Here is a 23,443-nt window from a genome sequence, read left to right as displayed (position 1 = left end):
CAGATAAAGGAGCAAATCGTGGTAGTTCAATCCCTCTCAATGGGCCTTGAACAACCATCCACTCCAAGACAGGCTTTCTATCATTATAATGGCCTTATTTTCACAGGCAAGCCTTCCAGTCTTATCAGTATAATCTGTAACCTCTTCAGACTCAACATCAACAGTCTCTGTGCCCCCAGACTAGACAAAGAGCACAGTCTGCTCAAACCACTCAATTGACCCAACCTAAGCTTGGGCCTAGTTTTTGATCCCTTCGAGCAATGTGCATCATCTGTTCTGTTTGGGGGCAGAATCCAACACTCTCTGGATAGGTGACGCTATATAACCAAGGACCCTTGGGTCCTCCAAATAGTGAAATCTGGGTACTGACTGCATTTCTCCTGTCTTCCACCACTTCCACATAGTTTTGTGCTTCAGCTGGATTCGTCACACCTGCTGCAACTTCACCTAATCTCATCCAGAAAACCATAAACTAGAAGGGAGCAATGCCTTCAAATGGAATATTCCAAATGGTGTCAGCGGAATGGTTTCAGTCTTTTTTCCTGTGAGTCTCAGTATCTACTTTCAATATCTGCTCCACCTATCGAACTCTGGTCTCACCACTTCTGTATGAGGTCACCTCAGTACTATAGCTGTTTACCATTGGACAGCAAACCAGTCTCAACTTATTCATTGAGCTCTTGTTTTATGAAAGGTCTATGGCATGTCAAACATCTGGTCTGAAAGCCTCTGATGCCATGGGATCTCAATGTAGTTCTCACTCAACTGATGAAGCCTCCCTTTGAGCATTTGGACTCAGCATCTCTAAAGATTTTGACTTGAAAGGTGATTTTTCTTGTTGCTGTCACCTCTAATAGAAGAGTCGGTAAACTTTAAGCTAACATAAGACTTGCCATACTGAGTCAGACCAAAGGTACAAGTTCCTGGCAGGATCCCAAGGGGTAGATAAATATCATGTTGCTTATCCCAGGGATAAGAAGTGGATCCCTGCAACTCCACCTTAATAATGGTTTATGAACTTTTCCTCCAGGAACTTGTCCAAACCTTTTTTTAAATGCAGCTACACTAATAGCTTTCACCACATCCTCGGGCAATGAATTCCAGAGCTTAATAATGTGTTGAGTAAAAAAAGTATTTTCTCTTATTAGTTTTAACTGTGTCATCTAGTAACTTAATTGTGTGTCCCCTAGTGTTTGTACTTTTTGAAAGAGTAAACAACAAATTAATGTTTACGCATTCCACTCCACTCATTATTTTATAAACATCTATCATATCTCCCCTCAGCTGTCTCTTTTTCAAGCTGAAGAGTCCTAACCTCTGCGCCTTTCCTCGTAGGGGACTTGTTCCATCCCCTTTATCATTTTGGTTGCCCTTCTCTGTACCTTTTCTAATTCTGAAATATCTTTTTTGAGATGTGATGACCAGAACTGCACACAATATTCAAGATTATTTCACACCATGGAGGTAATACAGAGTTGTCATGATATTCTCTATTTTATTCTTCATTCCTTTCCTGATAATTCCTAGCATTCTATTTGCTTTCTTGGCTGCTGCTGCACACTGAGCAGAAGATTACAAAGTATGGTCAACGATGACACCTAGAATCTTTTTCTGAATGGTGACTCCTAATTTGGAACCTTGAATTGTGTAGCTATCATTTGGGTTACTCTTCCCTAAATGCATCATTTTGCACTTATGCACCTTAAAATTTCATTTTCCATTTGCATTCCCACTATCCTTCATACATGCAATTATTTCAAAACAGGATAGTTTTCCAAACTCACCCCAAGTTTCTACCAAAGATAGGCTTACCTTTCCATATCAATCAATTGTTCTGCCTGTTTTCTTTCCAAGGTATAAGAACATAATATAAGATATGGCATACTGGGTCATACCAAGGGTCTATCAAGCCCAGTATCCTGTTTCCAACAGTGGCCAATCCAAGTCGCAAGTACCCAAACATTAGATAGATCACAAGCTACTATTGCTTATTAATTACCATCATAGCAGTTTATGGATTTATCCTCTAGGAACCTATCTAAACCTTTTTTAAACCCAGTTACACTAACTGCTGTAACCACATCCTCTGGCAATGAATTCCAGAGCTTAACTATGCGCTGAGTGAAAAAGAATTTTCTTCAATTTGTTTTAAATGAGCTATTTGCTAGCTTCATGGAGTGCCCCCTGGTCCTTTTATTATCTGAAAAAGTAAATAACTGATTTACATTAACTTGTTCAAGTCCTTTCATGACTTTGTAGACTTCTATCATATATCCCACCTCCGTCGTCTCTTCTCCAAGCTGAACAGCCCTAACTTCTTTAGCCTTTCCTCATAGAGCAGCCGTTCCATGCCCCTTATCATTTTGGTCGCCCTTCTCTGCACTTTCTCCAGTGTCACATGCTTACATTGGACTGCAAGTGGGCTTTGGCATATTACAAGAGATGAACCCAGCCACATCGCAAAATCAATCAGCTTTTTATCTCATGGAACCCTAACTGACTGGGAGCAGCAATCACTAAGCATACTTTATCTAATTGGTTAACTGAGTGCATTTACCACTGCTACACTTTGGCAGGATTATAAATTATAGACTCCATTTAAGCTCATCAGATAACAACTAGGGCTTCTGTCGCTCACCTGTGTGAAGTGCCAATTGAAGATGTCTGCAAAGCTGCAGTGTGGTCTTCAGTGCATACCTTTACATCCCATTACTGTCTTGATAATATCCAAAAGACTGACAGTAAATTTGGACAAGCAGTTTTGCGCAATTCTCGATGTAGTCATTCTCCACAGCAGAGTCTGGGTTGCTTACTAATTAAATGTTCCACTGTAACCTTCAGCTTGGGCCCTCCTCACATGTAATGACTAATTCAGCCTGTTTATCAACAGAAGAAGCAAGTTTGCTTATTTTAACAATGTCTTCCGTAGAAAGGAGAAATTAGTAATGAAATACCTGCCTGCCTCACTGGAGAGTTGACTACGTAGCTAGATTTAGCTCTGGTACTGATTGAAGAGGCCCATAAAGGCAATACCCATGTGGGAATTCCGGCACATGGTTAGTAGAGCTCAAATCTCTACTTGGTATTGTAAATAATCTTTAAGTTATTTATTTTATCCCCTTACAGTACTCTTACTCCCCTCTGTTCCTATTTTTCTCTCTCCCAGTTATTATACCCCTGGTTTTTTGTAACTGCATTCCCCTTGCACTAGTCTAGTTCTACTGTTCATTGCACCCTTTGTTTTCAATGTAAACCGACATGATGTGACCTGTTCATGAATGGCGGTATATAAAAAATCTAAATAAATAAATAAAAATAAATACTATCTTGGAGATACAAGTATGTTTGTTGCCACTGGATGACGTCGCTCACATATAATGGTTAATTCATCCTGCTATTTATGGAAAACACTATTTATGGTGAACAAACTTGTTTTTTGTAATTTCTTAAGAGCTTTAGAAGCACCTAAGCGGAGTAATTTTGGAACTTTTAAAAAGCATTCAGATATTCACTATAATTTCATGCAAGATTCATCTGCTTTCCCCATGTAGGATTAAAATTTAGTTCATTATACCAGTGGTTCTCAACCGGTGTGTCGTCGCTTGACGACACCAGTGTGTCAAGCACACGCAGGTGTGTCACCACACTTCCCGGTCCCCTGCTGACCCAGCTGCTCCTCCTACCCGAGCAAGATAGGTCCTCCACCCGCGCTTAAAATGCTGAAAGCCCGGGTGGAACGCAGCAGGAGAGCTGGAGTCGGCAGCATTGGCATGCTCTCTTCTGCCCGCTCCCCGGAAGAGGAAGTGGTGATCAGTGGGTGTGTGCGTGGGAAGAAGAGACCATGCTAGTGCAGGCAGCGTCAGCTCAAAGAACAGAAGAGAGGAGCAGCCTGAGGAATGAGCAGTGCGGCTCGCAAAAAAACGAAAAACTTTAACCCCCATGGCCGATGGGACTCCTTGGTCTGTGAGGGCTGAAAATGAAGTAGGTTGCTGCTGCCTTTAGGGTTAGAAGTGGAGGAGGCTGCTGCTGCCGCTAGTTCGAGGGAGGGGGAGAGTGAGTGAATGAGCAAGCATGTGTGTTTGATAGCATGTATGTGAATGATTGAGAGCTTGTACATGTGAAAGAGAGTGTATGTGTGATTTGAGAGCTGGTTTAGGTGAGGGAGCATGTGAGTATGTGATTGAGAGCCTGTGTGTAAATGAGAGAGAGAGAGAGAGCATGTGTGTCTTTATGTGATTGAGAGTCTGTGTGTGAGAGAAAAGGACAGCATGTATGTGTGATTGAAAGCCTGTGTGTGTAAGCCTGAAAAGATAGACAGCATGTGTGTAGATGTGTAATTAAGAGCCTATATAAGTGAGAGAGAAAAAACATGTGTATATGTGAGCGATTGTGAGCCAGTATGAGAGAGAGAGAGGAGAAAGTTCCAAGCAAACCACCCCTCTTCCTGCTAATTCAAAACAATCTCAAGGCATCTGGATATCAAACGTTCCTAGGTATGCAGAACAAAACATTTTTTGTATCCTTATTATTTTTCATTACTGGGTCTTTGTGTCTGCTATTTTGAAATATTTTATTGGTATCTGAAATTTTTTATATGAGTTTTTAATTATTGGATATTCCATTCATCAGCTGTTTTGAAATAATCTGTTCTTTTTGTTAGCATGGTTTTACTGCTACTGATTTTATATTTCATGATTTGTTTTATAAGGATGGGTGATGTTTCTTTTTTTCCTTTGTTGCACTGCATACAGAGACTCTGGCTTGTTGCGGTTTCCAATTCAGTTTTTGTCTGCATGCTTCTAGTAATGCGTTTTGGTCTCTTTATTCTTTGTTAGGTGAGGGTCAGCACATGTGATTCAGGTGAGGTTCTCTGCTGGCGTGTAGTTTCTGTGTAGGGCTCTGTAGCAGCCTGACTTGGTCCGTTTTCCTAATAGGAAATGTATTGGTGTCTTAAGGCCTAGTGTAATATTTTCAGTGTTGCCTTTTCTTAGGTAAGGTGGTTACTGTTAAGTGCTGGAAATTGGTGCTGTTTTGGTGTGGGATGTTTACTATTTTTGCAAATTATGTTCAGACAGTATATGTATCTTTTCCTTGTGTCATTCTTAACAATAAAAATAATATTGGACCTTTATTTTTTATTTCCACCGTAAATTAATGAGCAGTGTGTCACACATGTGAACGTGGTCAGTTAGATATGTCATAATGGGAAAACGGTTGAGAACCACTGCATTATACATACAATGGCTGTAGAAAATCTAAACTCCCCTTCCAAAATGTTCACCTTTTGTTGGCTTATAATCTGGAAGTAAAATACATTAAAACACATCCTACTATAGGGCATAAAACAGTTACCCTGGAAGACGTACACAATTGAACCACAGCTGCAGTCTTGCACAGACTGAACCAAAGTGCAGACCTGAGCAATACAAAATAAAGTCTTTAGCCATGTGATGATCACTACATTTTCACTATTAAAGACCATGAGAAACTACACAAAGAAGAGACTGCTGCTATTCTTCTATGAGATATGTCTGCATCTTACAATTTAGCTGAACATTCGGACTGCTAATCCATGGTTTTCACCGCAACTTTGTATCCAGCAATGAAACCAGCTATAAAGTGGGTATTATTCAGCAAATGACTGCTGTTGCCCTCATTATCAATTGTAAGAATATGTGCATACATTCTGGACTCAGAAGATGTCATATCAGCAGCTCAATAATTGCCTGTATATAGAGTGGTAATATCCAATCAAGATCAATGTAGACCCTATGGATCTGAATATACAATGAAGTCCCAAGCAGAGAAAAAGACTCTGGATTACACAGACTGTAGAACTTTTCCCTAGTAGTTTACAGATTTGCTACTGCTATTCACAGACTGAAAACTTTATTTCCTTACTGCTGTTCACATGTATTCTTAAGTCGTCAACTAATCAGCATTGAAATCTAGATTCAAAGCTGGAAGAGTGGTCGAACATATGGCAGCTGGGATTCAATGCCAAGAAATGCAGAGTCATGGATCTGGGGTGTGGTAATCCAAAAGAACTATATGTATTGGGGGGTGAAGGGCTGATGTGCACGGAGCAGGAGAGAGACCTTGGGGTGATAGTGTCTAACGACCTGAAGTCAACGAAGCAGTGTGACACGGCGATAGCCAAAGCCAGAAGAATGCTGGGCTGCATAGAGAGAGGAATATCTAGTAAGAAAAGGGAAGTGATAATCCCCTTGTACAGGCCTTGGTGAGGCCTCACCTGGAGAACTGTGTTCAGTTCTGGAGACCGTATCTCAAAGGAGACAGAGACAGGATGGAGGCGGTTCAGAGAAGGGTGACCAAAATGGTGGGTGGTCTCTATCGAATGACTTATGAGGAGAGGTTGAGGAACCTGAATATGTATACCTTGGAGGAGAGGAGGAGCAGGGGTGATATGATACAGACCTTCATATACTTGAAAGGTTTTAATGATCCATGGTCGTCAACAAACCTTTTTCATTGGAAACAATTTAGTAGAACTAGGAGTCACGATTTGAAACTCCAGGGAGGAAGACTAAGAACCAATGTCAGGAAATATTTCTTCACTGAGAGGGTGGTGGATGCCTGGAATGCCCTTCCGGAGGACGTGGTGAAGACTAAAACTGTGAAGGATTTCAAAGGGGCATGGGATAAACACTGTGGATCCCTATAAGGCTAGAGGATGGGAATAAATAAAAAAGCTAAACCGGCACAGAGCGGCAGTTACTATCCTTAAGAGAAACATGGGGGTAACCTGCACAGAGCGGCAGTTACTATCCTTAAGAGAAACATGGCGGTAACCTGCACAGAGCGGCAGTTACTACCTTGCGAAGCTTGCTGGGCAGACTAGATGGACCATTTTGGTCTTTATCTGCTGTCATTACTATGTTACTATGACCCAGCCCTGCTCTGTCTCTGGAGTGCCTGCTGGTCTCGCGCTGTCTAAGCCCTGGCAGAGTGAGCTGTTCTCCCCCATTCCCTGCAAGGATATTTCACAGAGACTTCTGTGAGCCTTCTGTTTTGTGTCCCTGAAAGGCATTGCTGGATTCTCTTCATGCTGTGAGACAGGCCCCAGATCTCTTCAGCGCTGTAACCTGCCTATGGCTAAAGGTGAGAGAAACTTGCTTAATTCTCTTTAGCTGGGATAACTAGTTGGCATTGTCTAACAGGAAGTGCCGGTTGGCTCAGTTAATACAGGGATATTTGCTTAATCTTGTAACAGTGCTCTGCTCTGTGTAATTAAATCAAGATAAAATTATAAATCTCACAAAATCCCTTGTATACTTGTGCTGCTACAATAAACCTATTAACTACCTCAAAAAGGTTAATGAACTGGAATTGCTAGTTATCTGTTAAATTAGGTAATCACTGTAGCCACTCCCCCTACACTACCCTACAACTGCAATTCCTTAGAAAATAAAGTAGAAATAAAAACATGGAATAGGTAGATTGTGTCCACCACCCCACCCCCTCTCCTCTTATACTACTGCAGCAGTACTAAAATCTCTGGGATAACCAGTTGACTTCAGAAGCACGCACCAAGTTAATTGGCCCTGTTGGTGTTAAATTGTACTAATTCAGGATAAATTCAGTAGTTCTTGTTGGTTCTCTAGACTGGGTAGTGCATTTCAAAACAAAAACACAACCATGATCTCCAAGGAGCTATCACAGGAAATCTGGGACAAAGTTGTAGAAAGGTATAAAAGCATTGTAAATTCATTGAATATCCTTTGGAGCATGGTCAAGACTATTGTTAAGAAAGTGGATGGTGTATGGCACCACCAAGACCCTGCCTAGATCAAGCCACCTCTTCAGACTAGACAACTGAGCAAGGAGAAAAATCAGGGAGGCAACCATGAGGTCAGTAGCAACTTTGAAAGAGCTAGTGACTTCCATGGCCAAGACTGGTCAAAGTCTGCCCATGAGTGTAATATCCCCAAGCACTCTACAAACCTGGCCTATATGGTAGGGTGGCCAGAAGGGAAGCCATTATTCATGAAAATCCACCTTAAATCCCGTTTGAAGTACACAAAGGAACACTTGTGATATTGTGGCAAAAAGTTCTGTGATCTGAAAAAACTAAAATAGAATTCTTTGGTTTGAATGCAGAGCATTACATTTGGTGTAAAGCCAACATGGCACATCACCTAGAGAACACCATCCTGACTGTGAAGCATTGTGGTAGCAGCATCATGGTATGGGGATGTTTCGTATTGGTAGGTACTGGGCCATTTGTGAGGATAGAAGGCACAATGAATAGAGAAAAATACAGAAAAGTTTTGAGGAAAACCTGCTGCTGTCTGCGAGAAAGCTGAAACTAGGACGGAAATTCACATTTCAGCATGACGCAGACTCGAGGCACACAGCCAAAGCTACACTGGAGACTGGCTAAAGAACAAAAAGGTAAATGTCCCGGAGTGACCTAGTCAGAGCCCTGACTGCAAACAAGTCAAAAATCTGTGGCTTGACTTAGAATGCTATCTATCAGTGCTCCCCAAGGAACTTGAACAGTTTTGTAGAGAAGAATGGTCTAATATTGACAAATCTAGGTGTGTAAAGTCTGAGCCCTATTCTGACTGATTCACAGCTGTGATTGCTGCCAAAGATGCTTCCTTCAAGTATTGACTCAGAGGAATGGAGACTTTCATCCAACTGGATTTCAGTTTTGTCTTGTGGATATGTATATACTTTGTTCCCCAATAAAACTTGCTTGGCCTTGAAAGATGTATTGAAGAGTAGGAAAAAATCCTCATTTCCTAGCGAGTAGCAGATGGACTCAGGACCAGTGGGTACAGTGTGCTCCTGATAGCAGTTGGAGACGGATCAGATTTCAATCTGACGTCAGCCCTATTACATATACCCCTTCAGGATGCCATGCTCCTCAGTATTTTCCGCCTCCATAGCAGTTCGGGACTCTATACACGCTTGCACATCGTTAGAGTATTCTATCCAAAGAAATCCAAAACAAGAAGAAATCTTACCTCTACAGACGAGCCCCTCTCTCCTGTGGTGATACCTATGGGTCCCTCCCCCAGTTGAGAATTCCTGAGGTGATTTCTGCGATCCCTCAGAGATAAGCCTTGGTCTGGCAGCCAGTTCCTGGCGTGGACTTAGCCCCTGACATCGGGCGCGGCTGAGAGGCAGCAGGTGCAACTTTGAGCGCGGGGTGAAGGTACTTCCCTCTCCCTCACAGCCAGAGACCGCCCGGAATGAGACTGGGAAACGCCGAGACAAGGTAAGGTAGAAATTTCCTAAAAGTCTCCGAGGCTCGAAGAGCCGCACAGATCGCCAGCCGGCGACAGTGCCACCGGGTTAATCAGCCTTTCTGGGCTAGACCTCTTCCAGTACGAGGGTCCTCCCATTTGGAGACCCTCCGAGGTGGTTGCCATATTGCTCGCGTGGTCGACATCGTCATTTTTGCCTGATCGCCGCCCTGTCCGATTCAATCTGTGTGCACAAAATCTCTTGTGCGTACACGGCGCACGCATAAGTGCCGTGTGCACATGGCGCGCGCTTTATTGTGCTGGGCGCATAAGTAAACTCTGTGCCCACAGCGGCGCGCGCATCTCTTGAGCGCGCATTCTACCTACACACACAAATTAGGCGCACCTGGAGCGCACAACTAAGCCTCCCGGCGTAGTGTTGAATGCACAAACCAGAGGTTTCTGCAATCCTACGCACACACAAGCCATGGCACCACTGAACAAGAAGCTCAAGGCTCAGGGCCTCTGCCCAGCATGCCACGTTAGAGCTGCGCAGCACAAAGAGGCCACGGCCTTGTGTATACAGTGCGAGGAGGCCCTGGGTGATCCAGCCCAATGTCCTCTCCAGCCGGTACTGGGATCTGGATCCACCGACAGTACACCGGACCTCGCTACCCCCAGCGGGAGCCTCCTTCAAACTGGGCTCCCCGGGGATGCATCGCCTCTCAATTTAGACCCAGCATTTTTCTTCTGGGTAGAATTCTTCAAAGACCTACATACCTTTATTTACATGCAACCGGCGCCTCCGATGCCACAGCCTCCCCCAGAGGACCCTAACATCCCGGGACCCTCTAAACCCAGAGAAGTGCCTCGCCTGCCCAAAAGCCCCAGCATTGGGTACACGGACACCTCGGACGAGGATTAAGACTCCCTGGAGGAAGGAAAAATCTCTCCAGGAACGGAACCTTGCAGAACCATGAGGCGGTTCTTCGCCAAAGACTAGTTTTCAGACCTCGCGGCGCACAGCTTGAAAGAGCTCGCTATCCCAGGCACAAGTGCCACAGGGGAACCTAAGACGAACCCCCTCCTAGAGGGACTCCACCAAACCTCCCGCCATTTTCCTTTGGTACAAGCCATCCAACAGCTGATTGACCTGGAATGGGAGTCTCCGGAGGCCACGTTCAAAGGGGGGCAGACCCTGGCAGCCATGTACTCATTGGACCCCACTGCCAATGATCTCCTGGCATTCCTCAAAGTATATGCCATGGTCTGCGTGGTCGCAGAGCGCACTACCATCACAGTTGAGGGAGGAGTGGCACTCAAGGATGCCTAGGACAGACGTCTGGAATCCATCCTCAAACAGTCATTCAACGTTTCAGCTATGTCACTACAGATTGCGCCTGCTGTGCCGTGGTGACATGCACCTGCTTATCTAAGACCAGGAACGCCACCACGCCCATCGAAGCACTAGAATCAGCAGTATCATTCCTCACTGATGCAACCTCTGCCCTGGTAAGCACCGCAGCCAGAGGCGTTTCGTCCGTTGTGGCAGCCAGAAGACAACTCTGGCTCTGAAGCTTGCCAGCCGACGCGACGTCCAAGACTAGACTCACGAGAATGCCTTTTAAGGGAACCCTCCTGTTCGGAAGCGAACTGGAGAAGTTAGCCGACAAATGGGGTGAATCCCCACTACCGCGGCTACCGGAGGATAAGAACAAGAGAAGCCAGCGACCCTCTCCCCGAACATCTAAGGGCAGGGGATCACAGCGCTTCAAACTGTTCAAGAGTACATATCAAGCATCTCGCCCCGCAGGCAGGGGCCAGTCCTTTTGGAACATACACAACAAAAGGGGAGCCGGCTCTGGACCAGGCCCCAGCCGCACCCCGCAATGAAAATCAGCCGGCCCATCCACAGGAAGACGCCATAGGGGGCAGGCTTGCCCTGTTCTACCAAAGATGGGTCAAGATAACTTCGGACGAGTGGGTCCTAACCATCATTCGAGAGGGATATTATCTGGACTTCTACAATATCCCTCGGACAAATTTGTGAAATCTCCCTGCCACGACCCCTCCAAGAGGACGGCAGTGGAAACCACGCTGACCAAATTGCTTGCCTTAAAGGCCATAATGCCGGTGCCCACACAACAGCAAAATACTGGGCACTATTCCATCTATTTTATCGTTCCCAAGAAAGAGGGTACGTTCCGACACATCCTGGACCTCAAGTCTGTCAACCGTCACCTGAGGGTCCCTCACTTCTGTATGGAAACCCTACGCTCGGTCATAAGGGAGATACAGCCGGGAGAATTCCTCACATCCCTGGATCTGTCAGAAACCTACCTGCACATCCCAGTCCACCACGAGCATCAATATTTCTGCGCTTCGCGATCCTGGACCACCACAACCAGTTCCGGGCACTACCCTTCGGCTAGCCACAGCGCCGCGAACATTCACCAAAATCATGGTGGTAGTGGCGGCGATGCTGAGGAAAGAAGGAATCCTAGTACACCCATATCTGGACAATTGGCTGATCAGGGCAAAATCCCCAGAGGAAAGTCATCAGGCGACCACCAGAGTCAAAACTCTATTGGAGAACCTCGGGTGGGTGGTCAACACGAACAAGAGCTGGCTGCAGCCCTCCCAATCTCTGGAATACCTGGGGGTCCGGTTCGACACCAGACAAGACAAGGTCATCCTAACTCCTACAAGGAGAATAAAACTGATGAACCAATTGCGAAACCTGTTAAGCAGTCTTCGCCCCAAGGTGTGGGACTATCTCCAAGTCCTCGGCCTCTTGTCATCCACACTGGAAGTGATCCCACGTGCAAGATCTCACATGCAGCCCCTACAGCGTTCCGTACTGTCATGATGGAATCCGATGTCCTAGAACTACTCCGTCCACCTCCGGCTCCCGGAGGAAGTTCGAACTCAGCTACAATGGTGGCTACAAGAAGACCATCTGAGCAAGGGAGTAAGGCCATCCCCGCCGACCTGGACCCTTCTCACCACGGATGCGAGCTTACGAGGGTGGGGAGCCCACTGCCAGGAACGGACTGTCCTGGGACAAAGGGACAAGGAAGAATTGGGATGGAACATCAACAGACTGGAAGCACGGGCAGTCAGACTAACCTGCCTACGGTTCAGTCACAGACTCCGGCGCGAATCGGTCAGTCATGTCGGACAACACCACAACAGTGGCCTACATCAACCGCCAGGGAGGAACCAGGAGCTAACAGGTGTCCAGGGAAATAGACCCCCTAATGGCGTGGGCGGAATCAAACCTACGAGAGATCTCAGCCGCCCACACTACGGGAAAAGACAACGTCATTGCGGACTACCTCAGCAGAAAAGGTCTAGACCCAGGGGAATGGAGGCTGTTGGCCACAGCCTTCCAGTTGATAGTAAACCGCTGGGGAACACCAGCCATGGACCTCCTGGCAACCCAGTCCAAACACACAAGTTCCCAACTTCTTCAGTTGCAGACGGGAACCACAATCCCAAGGGATTGATGCCCTCGTCCAGGCCTGGCCACAGGAAATCCTGCTATACACCTTCCCTCCGTGGCCACTACTGGGCGGGATCATCCGCAAGATAGAACACCACAGGGGACCAGTACTTCTAGTGGCCCCGGACTGGCCAAGAAGGCCTTGGTATGCAGACATGCGAAGACTACTGACAGGGAGCCCGCTCCCTCTACCTCCGTACAGGGATCTGCTCCAACAATGCCTGATCCTCCATGAAGACCCAACTCGATTCTCTCTTACGGTCTGGCCATTGAGAGGACTCTTCTGAAGAGAAGCAGATACTCGGGGGCAGTGATTGACACCCTGCCCCGAGCCTGCAAGTTTTCCACATCTCTAACATACATAAGGATATGGAGAATATTCAAAGCCTGGTGTGAAGACCGCAACATCCTCCCGCGGACAGTCAAAATCCCCACGATTCTGGAATTCCTGCAGAACGGCTTACAGAAGGGCTTGTCTCTCAACTCCATAAAAGGTGCAGGTGGCCACGTTGGCATGCTACAGAGCCAAGATTGAGGGCGGCAGCCTAGCCTCTCACCCGGACGTCTCCCGCTTCCTGAAAGGGGTCAAACAGATCCGACCACCCTAAAGTGGCCGGTGCCTCTATGGAATCTCAATCTAGTCCTAGACTTCCTAGCGGGAACCTCCTTCAGACCCATCCGTGGTCTGTCCCTCTGAATAGTAACATTGAAGACTATATTTCTAGTGGCAGTCTGTTTGGCCCGTCACATCTCCGAGTTTCAAGCACTGTCCTATCGAGAACCGTTCCTCAGGTTTACACCGGGATCCATACAGCTACGCATGGTCCTCTCTTTACTCCCCAAAGTGGTTTCTCACTTCCATCTAAACCAAACCATCTCGCTGCCATCACTAGACAAGCATAAGGCCTCGGAAGAATCTCGCCGCCTTCGCCACCTTAACATCCGCAGACTCCTAGTCTGATACCTGGAAAGGACGGAATCTGTATGAAAGACAGACCATCTATTCGTCCTTCACAGCAGGAAGAAACAAGGGGAAGCAGCTTCGCGGGCAACCATAGCCCGCTGGATCAAAGATGTAATCAAGGTAGCCAACGTAGAGGTAGGCAAGCCTCCACCTCTACAAGTCAAGGCCCATTCCACTAGAGCCCAGGCAGTGTCCTGGGCGGAAACCAAGTGGATGTCACCCGCCGAGATCTGTTGGGTGGCGACATGGTCCTCCATCCACACCTTTTCTAGGTTCTACCGCCTGGATGTTCAGGCTCGGGAGGATACAGCATTCGCAAGGGCAGTACTAAGTGGGCCACAGGCAGCCTCCCACCCGGTTCGGGAGTAGCTTTTGCACATCCCATTGGTCCTGAGTCCATCTGCTACATGCTAGGAAATGGAGAAATTGCTTACCTGATAATTTTGTTTCCTTAGTGTAGACAGATGGACTCAGCATCCCGCCCACGGCTGCCGACAATCACGGAAACCTTGGGGGCAATCCCCGAGAGCAAGACAAACACGGGTAAGCCAAGCTTCCCTCTAATTAGGACACCCATACCTACCGGGTGTTGGCGTTTCTCAGTTGAGTTCACTGGCGGTCTCCAGCTATAACCACATCAACCAGTTCAAGTTAATCAAGTTAACCAAGTTAATCAAGTTATTCAGTCACACATATATCCACAATTGCTTTTCGAAGAGAATACTGAGGAGCATGGTGTCCTGCAGGGGTATATGTACTAGGGCTGACGTCAGATTGAAATCTGATCCGTCTCCAACTGCTATCAGGAGCACAATATACCCTTTGGTCCTGCGTCCATCTGTCTACACTAAGGAAAACGAAATTATCAGGTAAGTAATTTCTCCATTTAAATGTGTGCAAGTCTGATGCGCTAACACAATAAAATGTAAAAGTTTCAAGGGGATGTAGATTTTCTATAGCCACTGTATACCTTTTTCTCCAAGGGCAAACAGGATGGTAGTCCTCACGCTTGGGTGACATCATCAGATGGAGCCCCAATGTGTAAGAAATGTCAGTTTCTAGAACTTTGACTAGGCACGCTGAGCATGGCCAGCAAGCCCTATACCACACGTCCACGAGTCCCTTTCCAGTCTTTTTCTGCAGATCTGTAAGCCTTGCAGTGTGAGCGAGCTCCCTTTGGCTGTTTTGGCCTTGTAGAAAACTGGGTTTTTTTCCCTCATGTTTCTGCATTTTTTTTCTCATTGTTCCATGCCAGGTCCCTCTCTGTACCCTCCCATGGTGTCTCCTAGTCAGGGTTTTTGGGTAAACTACCTTTCGCAGTCAATTCCTCGTGGCGGCGGTGCATCAGTGCCTGCCAGCCATCGATGCCCTGCTGCCATCGTTTTCAGTTCATGCCCCTTTTGTTTCGAATACATGACCACGTCCGGTTTTTGGCGATGCCCTCAGTGCCCGAGGATCATGTGCATCACGGATCCACATGAGATATGAGTCCTCTGCCTGAGGGCATCACATGACATCCAGGGTTGCCGCTTATGTGCCCAGATGACCCTGAAGGGACATCTGCTTTGATTCGACAAGATGGAGCAGCTTTTCGAGTCAAAGAAGTCCGAGCCATCAGCATCAAATGACCAAGGAGCTGCACCGATGGACACCGAGCCATCAACATCGGCAGGACCTTCGGTTCTGTCGATGCTGTCAGCGGACAAGGGCGCCAGAGACTGACCATCGTCGATCTCCTCCAGGCTGAGAACATCAGGTTGTTTGTCATCAGCCTCGGTACCGGGGTAGGACAGAGCTGAGCATCGAGGGAAGCCAAAGACGCATTGACATCAGTCCACGTCTATGTACACTGCCAGGTTCAGGGATGCACTGACTTTTGCCGTGATGCCCCCGAAGTGATCCCATGGAGAGGCGTGCCAATCCTCCATCGATACTGGGGATCCACGAATGTCTCCAGTGGTCCTAATGCCAGTCACCGATCCATTGCGAGAGGCCAAAGAAGATCTGGCCACCCCGCCTTCCTCCCAGTCTGTGTTGGAATTGGCAACGTACGAGGAGTTGCTGGAGTGTGGAGACCAGCTAGCGATAGATTGGGCACTACAGGGTTTCGGACCTGGTGCCACCTGTGCTTATATAGCTTCTGGAGAAGCTCAATGTGCATTGCCGACCCAACTGGCTTTGGTTCCTGGGACAGCATTGGTGCTTGGCTGGGCACAGAGGCCTCCCCCTACCGATATGTTTGTCATAGCCGGTTCCTATGAGGAGGAAGCTCTACCGAGGCCAGTGGAGATGCCGAGGCCTGCCACCCCCCATCCAGTTCTACCACAGGGGATGGGTACCGGAACCCATCCCCTGTGCCTTACAGTGAGGATGAGGAACCCTATAACCCCTAGGGAAATAACATTTCGGATTGTTCCTCCTAGGGTCTCCCTTCAGATCCTTCTCCTCCAGAGGAGCAAAGGAAGTCTCCGCCTGAGGACTTAACCTTTGCAAGTTTTGTGAGGGTAATGATGGAAGCCATCCCTTTTCAGTTATTGACAGAAGAGGATGCCAGGCACAAAATGCTTGAGATTCTCCAGTTCATGGAGCATCCTAAGGAAATCATGGTGGTCCAGCAAAGTTATACTGATCCACACCGACAACCAGGTAGCCATGTCAACAAGGTAGGGAGGCATGGGATTATACCTCCTTTGTGAGGAAGCGGTCCAGATCTAGTTGTGGGCCCTGACCTATGGGATGGTGCTCAGGGCCATGTACTTGGCCGGGATGGAGAAGATGGTAGCAGAAAGGCTGAGTCGAGCCCTCAGACCCCACTAGTCATCCTTGGACCAGGAGGTTAGTGGATTGGATATTCCACCTCTGGGGAAGCCCAGATGTAAATCTGTATGCATCCCCCTACAACAGGATGCTGCCTCTGTTCTGCTCCCTCAACAGATCGGATGACAAACCAGCCTCAGACATCTTTGCCCGTCATTGGGGCAAGGGTCTTCTGTATGCGTATCATCCGATTCCCTTACTGACAAAGACTCTCTTGATCCTCATAGCCCCTCATTAGCCCAGACAGGTCTGGTTTCCACTCTTATGGGAGTTGTCCATCCAAAGACCAATCAGTGGATTTCCCCAGATCTCATCCCGCAAAATCAAGGCAGGCTGTGACATCTCAACTTCCAGGCCCTGTCGCTCAGAGCCTGGATGCTGAGAAGTTAATCCTAAAGCCGCTTGATCTTCCAGAGGATGTGTCTCGGGTCCTGACGGTTTCTAGAAAGCCTTCCACTAGAAAGACCTATGGACTGAAGTGGAGGATGTTTTCCGTGTGCTGTGAGCAAATGGCTCTAGATCCATTCTCCTGCCCCACACAACTGCTTGACTGCCTTATACACCTATCAGAAGCTGGCTTAAAGACCAACTCCATTAGAGTTCAGCTCCATGCAATTGGCGCATAACACCAAGGTGTAGATGGTACACCCATCTGTGTACAACCTATAGTTGTACGTTTCATGTGGGGCCTGCTTCAATTGAAGCATTCCCTAAGACTTCCCATTGTGTCTCGGGATCTCAGTGTGGTATTAGCTTAACTGATGAAAGCTCCTTTTGAGCCGCTGCGCACCTGTGAGCTGAAGTACCTGACCTGGAAGGTCATATTTTTCATGGCAGTCAGCGAGCTCCAGGCCTTAGTGACTTATCAACCTTATACTGTTTTGTCATGACAGGGTGCGTATGCAAGACCACCCTAAGTTCCTGCCTAAGATGGTGACAGACTTCCATCTTAACCAACCATCCTGCCAACATTATTTCCCAGGCCCCATTCGCACCAAGGCGAACAATCGCTGCACAATTTGGATTGCAAGCCCTAGCCTACTATCTGGAGCAGGCAGAAGCCCATAGACAGTCCACCCAAATTTTCTTTCTTTTGATAGGAATAGGTTGGGTGTTGCCATTGTCAAACAGACTCTATCCAGATTGCTAGCAGATTGCATCTCCTTCTGTTATGCTCAGGCAGGGCTGCATCTTGGGGGGGGTCATGTCAAGCTAATTCTGTCAGAGCCATGGCAGCATTGGTGACCCACTTGTGAGAGGTCCCCGTGGAGGAGATCTGCAAGGCTGCGACATGGAGTGGAATTCTCTCCACACATTCATATCTCATTACTGTCTGGATAGGGATGGCCGGCACGACAGGTTCAGCCACTCTGTCCTTTGGAACCTGTTTGAGATGTAGAACCCAAGTGTCCCACCTAGGGCCCATTGTTTGGGTTCAGGTTGTCTCTCCCTCTGTTACCAACAGCACCAGTGTGTTGTGCCCTTTGGCACCTGGTTGGGTGTCTGTTGGTCCCCTTTTTGTGTTGGGAGTAATCTATAGCTAGGGATTCACCCATGTGTGAGGACTATCATCCTGCTTGTCCTTGGAGAAAGAGTTGCTTACCTGTAACAGGTGTTCTCCGAGGACAACAGGATATTAGTCCTCTCAAAACCCGCTCCCCACCCTGTGGAGTTGGGTTTCTCCTATTTTTATTTTAATTAATTCTAAGTTACTAGACTGGAGATGGATGTGTGGTGTAGAGCATGCTGGGCATGCTCAGTATGCCTAGTCAAAGTTCTAGAAACTTTGACATAAGTTTTCTGCATCCATGCTCCATCTGATGTCAGCTATGTGTGAGGTCTAACATCCTGCTGGCCTCAGAGAGCACCTATTACAGGTAAGCAACATGTTTTCATGGTGCTCAATTAGTTGAACCCCTACATAAATCAAAGTCACAAAAAAAACAATCCAGTTTTATATAAATAGCTACTTCTAGCAATGTTACAAGGCCCAAGTGCCTGGATTCTTTTGTTTCTGTAGAGAAGCCGTGTGGCAACCACGCTTCACAGGGATTTGTATGTCTGAATATGGTCTTGTAATCTTAGATCCAGAAGCAATATACTGAAAATTGTGGTAATGTTTGTATAGATAAAGGTTTTAAATGAAAAAAAAAAGAGCCTTTTTCTCAAAGAATGCAGAATATATTTTATTTTTTGTATTATGGTTTTTAATAAAATGTTAATTTTTTTCTTCTCTTTTTTTAATGTAAGGTGGAAAAGGAGTCTGTGTTGACAACATACACCTTGAACGATTTGTCCATGATGAAATACTACTATGAATGTGTGTTCTTTGTGGCCAGAAAACCAGAATAACAGCATGTTTCAAAGGATGTTTTTGAGATTAATGGCTTTGGATAAGAAACGGGCAATGTAACAAAGAATTGACTTGGGTATGTAAACTGGATTGACATCCTCAGATCAGTGGTGCCTTTTTCCTAAACAGCATTTAGATATAGGAGTCCCCACTCCCCCCCAGTATTGGTCTGTTGCTGTCCAAATGCACGAGGACTTCTATCAGATTGGAGGATGTGTGTGCCATTTTTTATATATTTTTCTCTTCTCTTTTTTTGGGGGGGGAGGGGAGAAGTGGTGTGCACATGTTGAAGCTGTTCTCAGCACAGTGGACTGTGCCGTGGAATTTCCCTAATCCAGAGCTGCTATGCTGGGAGCTCTGAAGCTCTATTGATGTCAGAATAACTGGTTTTACATGTTCCACTTAGTAATATGGAAGCCTTGTCTGTATAAAGAAATATCTTGGACCAGAGGTGTACTCTGCCATCTTTCGGACACCATGGCAATGGGAATAATGTCATTTCCGCATTTGGATCTGCATCTTAAATACAGAAAAGAATTTCTCCTCCATGGTCTTTCTTCTTTTTAAACTGTCATTTCTGAAACAAGGAGTTTACCAGCAGGATTAATCTGTTTATTTCCTGTGATGTGCCTAGGTTTTGCAGCATTTGGTACTAGCTCAGCTATCATTTTAAAGAAATATCACTTATGTTGCATTAACTTGTACCTTTGTGTTTTATTCAATAGCAAATTTACAAGAAACAAAAATTGAAAGAGTGGGTACAGTAAAAGGGTTCTGCATTCATTATGAACTTAAATTGTCTAAGAAGATGTATTACCCTAATTTTTCATTTTCAGTAGATTTAATATAAATTGGAGGCAGTTCACTCATAATGATTCAGAAATACAGCTAGCCTGAAGTACTATGGACAGGTATTTAGTGCAATATACCAGCAGAAGGAGAAAATGTTACCTGAAACTCAAGACTTCGCACACTCCAAGAAAACATTAGTTTCCTCCCTGGCAACAACCTAACCCCACAGCAGCTTTTTCGTAAGTCCAGCAAGGGAATAGAGGCAGGTGTTTGTACAAGGGAAAAAGTCCTGAAATTCCTGAGATTTTCTTTGTTGTAATTACATAGCAATGTATTTTAGCCCCATACTACCAATTAACAAAAATGTGCAACACAGAGAAAATAGAATTTATTCACTTTTGGAAGTAAACAAACCTGTAATTTTGGTTTCTTGAGTAAATCCAAAGCATATGTAAATTTCAGTGTCTTACATTGGAATGTAACAATAAGGCTAATTAGTCAAGTGGGCCTTTTAGCTGAAGTATCTGGTAATGTGATTTAAAAAATGTTTCAACTACTTCTGTAGCTGGAAAATGTATACCCACTTAGATAACACATTTCCTTGCATATAGTTTGAGGGGAGTGTGAGAAGTAGCTGAATTTATAACTGATAAACATGGCAGTGAGTTATGTAATGCACAGATTTATTATTGATTTAGTCATACCATACTGTGTGAGACATTTAGATTAATTTGCTATTGTCCTTCCTTACATGTTCATTTTTCCTTTCAAATATGCCTGCTATATTCACTTGAAAGTAAGAAAAAATATGTATGTTTAAATTAAATTTGCACATGTTTAGAAACTTACACAAGGTTAGCAGGTATCTTTTTCCATGTGAACATCATCTTCATCAGGAAATGAAAATTTTAAAGCATTCAGTTTGAGAGCTATATACTCTGTCTTTATATGGAATTTTCATTTAAAAAAAATGAATTAACAGGCTGGACTTTCAGAGTGAATCATGCATGAACTGTCCTATATTTTTAATGTGTATAATAAAGAACTTTTTCTTGAGTATTAAATGTTTGCACTTGCTGCAGAGTGTTCAATGGTTTTGTTTGTGTTGTGTTCATTTCTTTTTATCCCTCCATGTGCTTTAATGGGTCATATTACTCTTTTGAATGTTTCTTCATACTCTCTTCTAATAGCACGGCCTACCAAGCTAACTTTGACTATTCCTACTAGGTTTAAGCTCATGCTTGCTTTTCTCTTCCATGTGATAAAAATGGGCTGCTACAATGGGATTGTGGTAGTAATCAATAGTATTCCCTGTTCATTAGAATAATGGTAGGCCAACACTCTAATTTCGTGTCACTGACTTTCTTCCCTCATCCCTCCACGCCACAAGGCAGAAAAATTCTTGTAGTTACTGTCATTTTTTGGGTCAGATCTGAATGTTAGCTTTACATTCTCATTTCTTGCATGGTAGTAGGGAAGAGAACTGAATTAGTATTTATTTATTTGTACAGTTTTTATATACCGTTGCACAGAAACAAGTTCCATCTCTACAGGTTACAAAGATCACATTTTAAGAACATGATAAAAGGAAGAGAGAGAAAATACAATATCAATTAAAATCAATTAAAATAGGGCTAAAATTAACATTAAAAGAAAGAACAGGTTTAGAATGCCTGGATTAAACTTCATTGACCATTTCAAAAGCTTGTCTAAAAAGCCATGTTTTAAGATCTTTCTTAAACCTCTTCAAATTTTCCTGTAACCGTAGCTCTTGGGGTAGTTTGTTCCAAAGAGTCGGCCCAGCAATAGAGATAGCCCGTGCTCTGACTTCGCTTAGATGTGCAGAGCTGACTGTTGGAATTGTCAGAAGTGCTTTATTTGTAGACCTTAGATTGCGCTGAGGGACATGTAATTTTAATGTAGAGTTTAACCAAGCAGACATGTCACTATATAGTATTTTATGAATAATAAATAAGGCTTTATAATTTATCCTATTTTCAACTGGTAACCAGTGTAAATCCTTTAAAACTGGCGTAATATGGTCCATTTTTCAAGTATTTGAGAGGATGCGAGCGGCTGTATTTTGAAGAACCTGTAAGGGATGGAGTGTTGCTTTTGGAAGTCCTAATAGGGTGGAGTTACAATAATCAAGTCCAGTTAGTAATAAAGCCTGGAGTATTGTTCTGAAGTTTTCCCTAGAGAGATAAGTTTTCAACCGTTTTAGCATCATCATCAACTTGCTAAAACCCTCTTTCACTTTCTTCAAAATATGAGCCTTAAAGTTCAATTCATAGTCTATAATTAATCCTAGATACCTAGTTGTATCTATTAATTTATAACTGGTTATATCATTAAGTGTCACAGTTTTCTTTTCTGCGTTCATGTTTTTCCGGTCTAAAACCATAACTATATGATGGTGATGACTATATGTAATCCAGGTAATGACAGCCATAGAGCACAGCAATGTGTAATGCATCTTACTGAGTCTATAATCACTAGAAAACAAGATTAGCTCAAGCTATCCTATAAGGTTTGAAAGACTGAGCATTAGTACTTTGTTTATAGTTAAGGAACACTGTGTAGGGTGGTAAAATAGAAATCTAATGTTGCTTATGTTACCTTACAGCTGTGGCACAGTATTGGAGATGCTTAATTGAAGCACTAAGGCTGGCTACCACCTTCTTCTATTTCCTCTTTAGTAGCTGCCGAGTCTCACTAGGCAATATAAACAAATATCAGCTGCTGTAGTGTGTCACACTGTAACCTGAAAACTGGAGCTTGGAGAGTCTTGTGCAGCTAACCTATACCAGGTGCTAGACTTTCATCTTTTCTCCATTGCTGTGGCTTGTTGCTGCTACCACTTTCAGGTTGCTCGCTCTGGAACAACATGGTAACAATAGCAGTGGCCAGATGAAAGCAGTGCTATTTATAGCCATGGCTTCTCACTTCATCTGCACACTTATCTAAAGTTAAAGCAATCGGACCTGGAGTACAGTGTTCAGTCAGCCTCCACATGACCCATAATGTTACTGCAGCTTTGTTGCCACAGGAATGCACAGGGCAAAGAAGCAAAAGAAGAACAAGGAAAGGAAGGAGATGGGCAAGATGAAACAGATGGAGGTTTGGGATAGGAAAACAAAGGAGATGGTGAGAAAAGTAGAGATGGGTGAGACAACTTTAGCTAATTCATACATAGAGACTGTCGGGATAGGGAGGGAGAGGTGCTGGAGGAAGAGAGGAAAGGAGACAGAAGTTGGTTTTAAAAATGTCATTGATGCAGCATGTTGAGAGTTGTAGACAGAACTGGCTGGGGAGAGGGAGATATTGAAGAGACTAGAGGGAAGACACGAAGGGGAAAGAGAAAAGAGACAAATGTTTGAAAAATTAAGATATGAAAATAAGATGAAAAAGAGAAGATGGAGAAATCATATGATACTGTGGTAGAAGCAGTGCATGTATTAGCTCAGCTCCTGGGTCCTACTCACCATCCACCCGAAAACTTAACCATCCAGATGAAAAAAGGTGGAAAAATGGCAAAACGATTACCGGCATGGTTAAAAGGGGAGGTGAAAGAAGCTATTTTAGCCAAAAGATCTTCATTCAAAATTGGAAGAAGGATCCAACAGAAGAAAATAGGATAATGCATAAACGTTGGCAAGTTAAATGTAAGACATTGATAAGACAGGCTAAGAGAGAATTTGAAAAGAAGTTGGCCGTAGAGGCAAAAACTCACAGTAAAAACGTTTTTAAATATATCTGAAGCAGAAAGCCTGTGAGGGAGTGATTTGGACTGTTAG

At 44.9% G+C, this 23,443-nt stretch overlaps 1 protein-coding gene across 2 annotated transcripts in view; it reads left to right on the top strand.

The window, feature by feature from the left end:
• The window catches only part of CARNMT1 (carnosine N-methyltransferase 1), a 110,043-nt gene extending 89,302 nt beyond the window's left edge, over nt 1–20,741 (top strand). For both annotated transcript variants that reach the window (XM_029616050.1, XM_029616041.1), the window contains one exon: nt 18,752–20,741. In XM_029616050.1, coding sequence (XP_029471910.1) covers nt 18,752–18,819 — 68 coding nt within the window. In that variant the 3' untranslated portion in view covers nt 18,820–20,741. The remainder of the gene's footprint in view (nt 1–18,751) is intronic.
• Nucleotides 20,742–23,443: the final 2,702 nt, after the last annotated feature.

The sequence above is a fragment of the Rhinatrema bivittatum genome, chromosome 1, assembly GCF_901001135.1.
Source record: "Rhinatrema bivittatum chromosome 1, aRhiBiv1.1, whole genome shotgun sequence".
Lineage (NCBI taxonomy): Eukaryota > Metazoa > Chordata > Amphibia > Gymnophiona > Rhinatrematidae > Rhinatrema > Rhinatrema bivittatum.
Note: the sequence above shows the minus strand (reverse complement) of the source record. Positions and strands in the feature narration are given on the sequence as shown.